Source organism: Nicotiana attenuata, unplaced genomic scaffold (genome assembly GCF_001879085.1).
Source record: "Nicotiana attenuata strain UT unplaced genomic scaffold, NIATTr2, whole genome shotgun sequence".
NCBI lineage: Eukaryota > Viridiplantae > Streptophyta > Magnoliopsida > Solanales > Solanaceae > Nicotiana > Nicotiana attenuata.
Window position 1 is genome coordinate 69033 of NW_017674064.1, and position 9664 is coordinate 78696.

Consider the following 9664-nt stretch of genomic DNA (forward strand, 5'->3'; position numbering starts at 1 on the left):
AGGCAGAAGCCAACAGCGCCGCGCGCGCAGACCGTGATGCCAAAGACACTGCTGCTGACAACGGGCCTGCTGCTGCCTTATAGAAAACTAAGTCATTTTCATTGTAAATATAGAGTAGTTTATTTCATGCACTTCCATTATGTTTCTCTAGCTTAATTAGGTCTACTCCTGTAACTTTGGTTTATTTTTTTTAAGTACTATTAGGGGGGATCAAGCAATCAAAACTTTCTAGCAAGCAAGCAATTCTCTGTACTGGTGTCTCTCCCCCTCGACACCGCGTTGCTTTTCTGTAATAGCTTTCATTAATGCAATCAAGCTTTCTTTCATTCTGAATTCTCATTTCTGTTCTCTCAATTGCTCTTGACATTGGTTTTCCCGTACGGCACTGACAATCTCGTCTAGCGTACGGAGGGGACCTCAGTTGGCGGACAGCAACTGGACTGACATCAGTTGCCTAGCCGTACGTCGCCCTTCCAAGGAATCTCAGGAAGGCGCCGCGTATCAGTATGTGTGTGTGTGTGTGTTTTTTTTTTTTTTTGAGTTCTATAAAGGAAAATGCATTTACAGAGAAAGAGGTCTTGGGTGTATCCTAATTGTATTTATGATTTGTTTAGTGATTGTTGTTGGTGTTTTTTTTTTATTTTGAGAAAACGAAATTAGAGTACATAAAAATAAAAAAATTCCGAAATTGAGACCATTTAGGTGGAAGTGATCCTCCTTGTCAACAATTTACAATAGACATGAGAAATTAAAGTAGTCAGCAAATTTTGAGATAAATGGATTCTAAGCATTAATGCACATTGAGATTATCCTCCTTATGGGTCTGCCCTTCCGTCATGCTCATGCTTTTTAGAGATTGGCAAATCATGCTCATCTATCACATACCAATACTTCCGATCGAAGTACCAATCACCAAATGCCTTTGGTAGACTCTGTATATAAAACATACACTTCATAAGTCATTAACATATTGAAATGTTTTTCCATTTTTTTTTCTTTTTTCTTGTAATTTCTTATTATAACACAATAAACTAATAACCATAGCATGAATTTAAAAGTGAATGTCCATACATAAATAATCTCTTACCAGGTTATTTATCATAGTGGCGTTTTCAGGAGACCACCTTAGCAGTAGCGATGTATGATGATTTACCGAGTCAATGAAAACACCTCTCAGTTTAGGATTGTTTGGTTTGGGCAGAGTACTTAAGAATTCCGACCTAAATTCTACAATAAAAAAATTCAAAAAACGTTAGAAATATAATGTAACTCATAACGCAAATGAATTTGTTTCGTTGGTAGTGATATGATAATTAATTAGCTCATTAATAATAAAAGAACTTAATCATGCATTGTGTACTAATTACCTCTGAAGGCTTTGTTCTGACTTGTCGTGCATGTCCCATTTTCAATGACGTTGTGTAAATGAGGTTCTACAGTAGTGTTAATCTGCAGCCGTTCATTTATAAGATATACAGTAAGTGACAAACAAAATAAATCTAAATAGTTTACCACATAATAGAATATGATAGAGCAAGTTTCTCTATAAAAAATTTCTTGACATCTTTCAAAAAATATGTTAGTGCAAGTGATTCCACATTTTATGCAATAATAATAATAATAATAATAATAATAACAATAATAATAATAATAATAATTTTATTTTGTTATCTGAAGAAGTGGAGTGAGGTGTTCTTATAAAAAGTTCTTCCACGAATCAAAATATCGTAAATCTTCCACAAGGAAAAAAAAAAAGAAGAAGAAGAAAGGAAATTGGCTATACAAACTACATGTTTAAACAAAATGATAACAATTGATAAACATCTATCTAATTACCTGAATTATGTCAAATGCTGACATCGCAATGAAAAGTGGTGTCTTGATATTTTGTTGTATGTTTTCAGGGAATAAGCACTGCAGTCACAAATTGGAGTTTGTATGTTTATAATAAGTAATTTAATAATGAAAAAAGATTCAACCAACAATTAATTTTGGGAAGTAGGTAATTGTACCAATAGCGGTTTCATTTTTGAAGTGCATGATTTGGGTAACGTCTTGGCAGAACCCTGCAATTCGTGATAGGTTTAGATAGCAAAAAAAGAATTGACTAACTCTTGACTCCTCTTTTAAGTAAGTAGTAATTGATATCATGGAACTTCTAACATGAAATGTTTTTGTTATTCCCTCTTTTTCATTGATAATAATCTTTCGCTTCAGTCTATTCCGAAAAGAATAATACCTTGAAACATTTAACTTTAAATTTTTTATTTTACGCTTAACGACATCGTCTTATTGTTAATTATATAAATATCATGGCATGTTTTAGACCACTAATTCTAAGGATGCTTTTGGAATAGGCCAAGAGTCTTTTCTTTCTTTCATTAAAACTATGTTCGGTGAAACAACACTACATCATATCATACCATATATCATATATCATATATTATATTATAAGTGTGAAGACCTAAAGAAAAAGTTCAAAGACCAAAATGCCCACTAAAAGTTGAATGATCATTTTGCCCTTCAGTCAAATATTACCCCTATATATAATGTAATTGTATACTTAAATATAATTATATATTTATGTTTTGTTTCGTTCATCTTCCACTATAATAATTTTCTTGCACAACCTTTCATAGCATTCTATAGAAGTGCATAAATATAGTAAAGTAAAATAACATGCATCAAAGAAAGGCAGCCTTCTCTTCGAAAATAATATTTTTAGTGGTTCTTTTCATTACCAAGCTACTCGTATTCTACCAACGACATGAGGATTGTTTGCAATTTTCTCTTCTGTCTTCTCATTTGTTCAAGTAAGTGTCCCTTTGTCTTTTTAATATAAATGTGTTTTAAATTCTTCTCTGAGTCACTATCCCATCTAGATCTATATCTATGTGGTTATAAAGTGCTGATCATTTTATATTTTATATTAATTTTTCTTTGTTACTTTCTACGAGTATTCATGGAACTATATAATTTTTTTTTTCTGAGATATAGCATCGTCCATGTTAGAACTGGTAACTATAATAGATAAATGGTGATATTCAAATTAAAGTTTACTGTACAAGTATTTTTATTTTTTTGAGATATAAAATCATCCATGTTAGAACTGGTAACTTCAATGAATGGTGATATTCAAATTTATTGTCTACTCTAATTTGAGGTCATATTACTACGACAATATTTATTTAACAAATTATTTTTTTTTGTTTTTGTTAGTTATTGGAATATTTTCAAAGTAAAATATATTATGCGACAAAAAAAAACATGTAAAAAGTCCCTAGCTTGGTACGCTAATATGAAACATTTTCAGGACTACCGCAGACCTTTAAACTATAATCTTTTATTCAAATAGGCTGAGTATTCATCAAATTGATCCTTATAGTATTTTTGTTTTAATTTTTTTATTACTCATTATACACATACATTAATATATTATCTATATGATTTTAATAGATATTATTCTAATTTATATGAGACGCACGTATACAAAAATTAATAAATTGAAAATAGAGGTATTATTTAGTAACTTATATTAAACTAACATAAATTAGGAGAGGAGGATAAGAAGGGAATAAGAATATACATGTAAAGTAACAAGTCCGTTGTATATTTCTTCGAAGCCTCTTGCTTGCTTTTGATTCTTCCTATTAAAAAGAAATAATTCAAAAGTTATATTGCAATTAAAAATTTGTACGATTTTATAATAATCGATAATGTACGATTTTGAAAATCTTACGCATGGATAAAATAACCAGCATCAACAAAGCATTTCACTCTGGGAGTATTTTGCAGTAAACTGCGAAAACGATCACAATATAGCATTGCTGGATATCCTCCAGCTGAATTTCCAGCAATAATAGCCTGCAAAAAATCGTTAAAGAATTTCAGCAAGAAATCTAATTAGTATGCTTAATTAATTATTTATAGAATTTACATACATTCTTGGCATTCTTTAATCCTTTTGCCAACACATCCTCCATTACTGCTTCAAAAATTCTTGCTCCTCTGAAATGAAGATTAGTAGCCTAAACAAAATACAATATGATTAAATTCCACGTTCTCTTGTAAGGTTCTTGGATTTGAAAAATATAAAAGAAACCCTCAAAATTAAAGAGTGCTAATTAATTTCTTTTCTAGTAGTTATTCAATAGATAATTAATTAAACATATCAAAATTGTAATTTGAAATTATAACTTGAAAAGAGCATTACAGGATCAACGTATTCGACATCTCCAGTGAACGCTCCACCATCACAGTATCTAACAAGCACTTTGTTCCAGTTGTAGAAATCTACATATTTTACCTCATGAATTAGTAACAAGATATGTATAAACTAGAAATATTCAATACATTAAATCACCCTAAACTTGGCTCAGATTATTAGTATCCTCCCTGAACTATGCTCAGTCTTAATTACCCCCGTCAACTTGGTCTTTTGAGGGTCATTACCCCCCTAGACGCTGATGCGGAAAAAAGTGTGGGTGCACTCGCCTGCCACGTGGATTTTTCTGTCTATGTGACATTTTTTTTTTGAAAAATAAAATATATTTTTTACCCTTTTAAGAATATTACATTTTTAGATAATTTTTTTAAATAAAATTTATAATAAAACTTGGATACAACTACATCATTTAGGCTAAATATTTTTATTTGGCAAAAAATAATAATGTTTTAGTTAATATTCTTTTGAATTTGACCTGAAAATAAAGATTTATACAATTGAAATAAATAATCAAGGCATCTAAAAAATTATAAAAAATACATAGTTGAAATAAATAGTCATTGCATCTAAAGAAGAAACAAAAAGAGTGTACAATTGCACTTGTAATTTCTAGCAATTGTACACTCTTTTTATTTCTTCTTTTGATGCAATGACTATTTATCCAACTGTATATTTTTACTTTTTAGGTAAAATCTGTAATTAAAAAAATTTAGAGCACCGTAATTTAGATCTATATAAAAAATTATAGTCAAAATAATTAATTTCAAACTATGTATTTTTTATAACTTTTTAGATTCCTTGACTATTTATTTCAATTGTATAAATCTTTATTTTCAGGTCAAATTCAAAAAAATTATTAACTGAAACTTTATTATTTTTGGCCAAATAAAAATATTTAGCCTAAATAATATAGTTCTATCCAAGTTTTATTATAAATTGTATTCGAAAAAATTTATCTAAAAAGTAATATTCTTAAAAAGGTAAAAAAATATTTTATTTTTCAAAAAAATGCCACATAGACAGAAAAATCCATGTGGCATGTGAGTGCACCCACACTTTTTGCCACATCAACGTCTAGGGGGTAATGGCTCTCAAAAGGCCAAGTTGAGGGGAGTAATTAAGTCCGGGCATAGTTCGGAGATACTAATAATATGAGCCAAGTTTAGGGATGATTTAATATATTTTGCCATAAATTTTTCTTTCTAAATTAAGGAGATGTGGATAGTATAATCCAAGAAAACCTGGATTTGCACTCTGATTCTTGCTATAAATTCCTTGAAATGTGAATGGCCCCATAATAGTTGTAGAACCCACGTTATTGTCCCGGATTCGTTCCTTGCATGTTTCGACGCTTGTGCACCATGCTCCTCCCTAAGAATATCATGAAAAGATTTAAGAAATTTGGAAAAGGGGAAAAATCTAAAAATATTACAAGGTAAAAGTTTTCAAATATGTAAACAATATTCATGCACAGAGTCCCCATATATATATATATATATATATATATATATATATATATATATATATATTATACATGACTTACCGCAAGTTGTACAAACCAATTTCCAATTCCTTCCCCGAATCCTGGTTCAAAATGGTATGCTGGAGGTGATCCATCCAGGCATACTGGCAATAAATAAGGCCAAAAACACTCTTTCAATTTTCGATTTCCCAATTTAGATTTTGATTTGTATATAAGTTAAGAAATTAACCTGCTCCTTTTGACACCGCGTTCTTAACAATTGTTTTCTTCACTTCATAGAAATCCAAGTCTGTTGCACTTTCAGTTTTGATGATGGCCAAAGAACAAACAATTAAACAAAAAAGTTGAAGAGATCTTGTCGCCATCACCATCCTGTAAAACTTATAATATGACAAAAGGATGTAATAGTTTGTATGAAGAAAACAACTTGTCTGAACATATATATATATATATACTTTGTAAATATGTTGCAAAAGAGGTATTGACCCTAACTTATCAATTTTGAAACGATCTATATATACTTTCATTAGGGAGCTAGAGAGTGGAGTACCGGAAAATTAGGCATTGTAAAAGGACTAACCACTTGTTTTATTTTTTCACTAGGGACCTCAAGATATATTTTGAGGCCTATCATTTATCTATATTATTATTGTTATTATCTTTAAAATACGTCTGTTGCACGTGTTAATAAACTAAAAATTCACATAAAAAAAGAATAAAATTATGTAAACTAAAAATGGGCATTAAAATGGATGCGATATTCATTTAAATGACAGCAATAGTGTTGTTATATTGACTCGTTTGTTGAATTTAAAATAATTAAATATTTTTTAAACTTGCAACAATGAACAATTTAGTTAAGTTAATTATATTAATAATTATAACTCTTTTATTTTATGTGAATGTTGTGTTGATGCATATGGCCTAATATCTTTTTATAGCCGATGTTCAGAGTGTATATTTCTTTTTATCACTTCAATTGCTTTGTTATGATCAAAACTTCTGGTATTGATATTGGTATTTCACTAGAAAGTACTACAAAAGTTGTTGTATACGGTCAAAATCAAGTATGCTCGATTTGGTGGGCTCGAGGAACCGCTTCAAGAGTAAGTCCGAAGTACACTGGGTTCGAGGCTGATGGCAGAGTTCGAAGTTTGAAGATCAAAGTGACAGTTGAATGTCGAGGCCGAACGTGACCGGCCTCGAGATAATGCCGTTGTGATTTTATAATAGAAAGAGCAAGATTCTCGCTACGTCCCCAAGATCGTGGCGTAAATTCAAGAATAAATTTGTACGAGTTAGTACGAATCCGTACTAGGCGGTTAGACAACTGTCCCAATAAGATTTTTTACTGAAAATAGAAATGTACCTTATTTAGGGTTCCCCTAATATATAAAAGGGACCCCAATCATTTGTAATCATTATCAATAATTGGCAAAAGAATATACTCTCTTACTTCTCATTGTTCATCAGAATTGTCCTTTAACTTTATTATTCTTACTTTACTGTTCTTGATCCACCTCGAGGCCACCTTAGCTCGAGGTCGAGACTGGCTTGCACACTGGTTTGATTTTACCTATTTATTTCATTTATACTTCAGCTTTCTTGGTTATTAATTGGTATTGAACTAAATCACATATCTTTAAAACCATAAATCAAGTTTAATTGTTACTCGTATTTTCGAGGTAAACAGTTTGGCGCCCACCATGGCGCTAAAGATAATAGTGATTATTTCAGTACTGATTCTGATAACATACGTTATTTTTACACTTGTTCTTGTCAAGAATTTTTGTTCTCAGGTTAAAACATGTCAAACTCGCAAAACGCACCCGTACACGGCGATGAGGGTCTTGGATTTCATGGGAGAAAAAACAATGTAGGGGGTCGGTGTACCACCGATTAACCCTGGAGAAGTGCCAAATCTGGAACCAGTCGATGTTAGTTTGCACATTGCTTTGAATGTGGATTTAGGTGCAGACCCCGAAGGAAGTGTACGCAGGGAAGCCCAATCTAGTGGCCAAGGAACACAGGGTATAGGAGATAGGGGAGTCAGCCTCCAAGTAATATTCGAGATGCTACAAGCTCAACAGGTTGCTATCGCTCAGTTTCAAAGTCAGCACAAAACTCCAAGTGGGAGCCCCCTTGGGTTCAGTTCATCCTAATAGATTGGCAATTAAAGCCCCGAGGGATACAGACAGGGAACCAAGATCAAACAAGAAACGGTATCAGCCATATGTCGATCAGAGAAACAACGGTTCAGGGTGTAACGCTCCTCGGAACGATCGAAGAAATGATCGAGGTCAAAACTCTCGGGGACTTATGAGTAAGAATGGTTTTGATAAACATACCTCCCGAGTCCCAAATGGATTCAACATGGCAAGCGAAACAACGAAGGGGGAGATAATCCTACCAGTGAACGTGACCGGCCTCGAGATAATACCGTTGTGGTTTTGTAACAGAAAGAACAAGATTCCCGCCACGTCCCTAAGATCGTGGCGTAAGTTCAGGAATAGATTTGTACGAGTTAGTACGAATCCATACAAGGCGGTTAGACAGATGTCCCAATAAGATTCCTTACTGAAAATAGAAATGTACCTTATTTAGGGTTCCCCTACTATATAAAGGGGATCCCAATCATTGGAAAAAGAATATACTCACTTACTTTCTCGCTCTTTGTTCATTAGAATTATCCTTTAACTTTATTATTCTTACTTTACTGTTCTTGATCCACCTAGAGGCCACCTTAGCTCGAGGTCGAGACTGACTTGCACACTGGTTTGATTTTACCTATTTACTTAATTTATATTTTAGATTTCTTGGTTATTAATTGGTATTGAACTAAATCACATATCTTTAAAACCATAAATCAAGTTTAATTGTTACTCGTATTTTTTAGGTAAACTGTTGTCGGCGTGAGAAATATGTTGGTGAAAGTATAACCAGATGTTAGGGATAGTTTTATCATATGCTTTAATAATTTTGTAGGAAAACACAAACACATTGGAAGGAGTATTCTTGTAATGACTCAATCGATTGTTTTGAGCATTTGCATTTCGTTTAGCTGTTCGAAGTCTTGAGTAGCTTCATATGATGTGCTATAACTTGTGTGAATCGTCGGTTTTGGTTTTCAGGTGATTCGGGACTGATTCGAAAGAATGATTCTCAACTAGGAAACTTTAAGTTGGAAGAGTTGACCAAGTTTGACTTTTCAGTATTCAATCTCAAATCGGAGTTTTGATGGTTCCATTAGGCCTTGATGGTGATTGGACTTGGACGTATGTCCGGATTTGCATTTGGATATTTTTGTTGATACCCAATTTTGCCCTCATGTTTTATAAATTATTCCATATATTTTTAAAATACCATTTTGCATTTATCCAACTTACAGGGGTCATATAAGTATTTTTCTATAATTTTCTATAATTTGTAAAGCTTTAAATTTGATTTTCTCGCATATTAATTTGTTGAAATATTTATTATCTCTTTGAATTATTTTTAAGTTTATTTAATCATCCAATTTATTATTCTATACCCTTGTGAATTTTTATAATATTTTATCTATTTTTACACAGTTATATTTGCTTCATCTATAGTATATAAAAAATTAGCCTATATTTTACAATAAATCACATTTTATGATTTATTTGGGGTCAAAATAACTTTTTATATGTTTAGAACCTTCAATTATTATTTTAAAATGCGTATTTTCTTAAATAATATTTTTTATACTTATTTAGCTATTTTATTAATTTATTTTTCTTTTATTTATTTATTTTTAAAATCTGGCCCAAAGTCAGGCCAAAATTCGGACCAAAGCTAGCCTAAACCATTGGCCCAATGCCCCACAACCCAGACAAAGTAACCCTCTCCTCAAACCCGGTCTAGACCTACTAAACGACCCGCCCCAACTATTTTTTAAATGCTGGTCGTTGATCTTTCAAGATCAACAGCTCACG

The 9664-nt window shown here is 31.9% G+C and overlaps 1 protein-coding gene across 1 annotated transcript; it reads right to left on the reverse strand.

The window, feature by feature from the left end:
- Nucleotides 1-662: 662 nt before the first annotated feature.
- LOC109217918 (pectin acetylesterase 8-like) lies at nucleotides 663-6191 on the reverse strand. Its single transcript, XM_019382216.1, has 12 exons — nucleotides 5938-6191; nucleotides 5769-5851; nucleotides 5467-5596; nucleotides 4214-4293; nucleotides 3942-4028; nucleotides 3740-3864; nucleotides 3587-3647; nucleotides 2013-2066; nucleotides 1837-1914; nucleotides 1368-1449; nucleotides 1088-1227; nucleotides 663-932 (listed from the first exon to the last, which is right to left on the reverse strand). The coding sequence occupies exons 1-12, from the start codon at nucleotides 6077-6079 to the stop codon at nucleotides 816-818; spliced, it is 1179 nt and encodes a 392-aa protein (XP_019237761.1). The 5' UTR covers nucleotides 6080-6191; the 3' UTR covers nucleotides 663-815.
- Between the last annotated feature and the right edge of the window lie 3473 nt (nucleotides 6192-9664).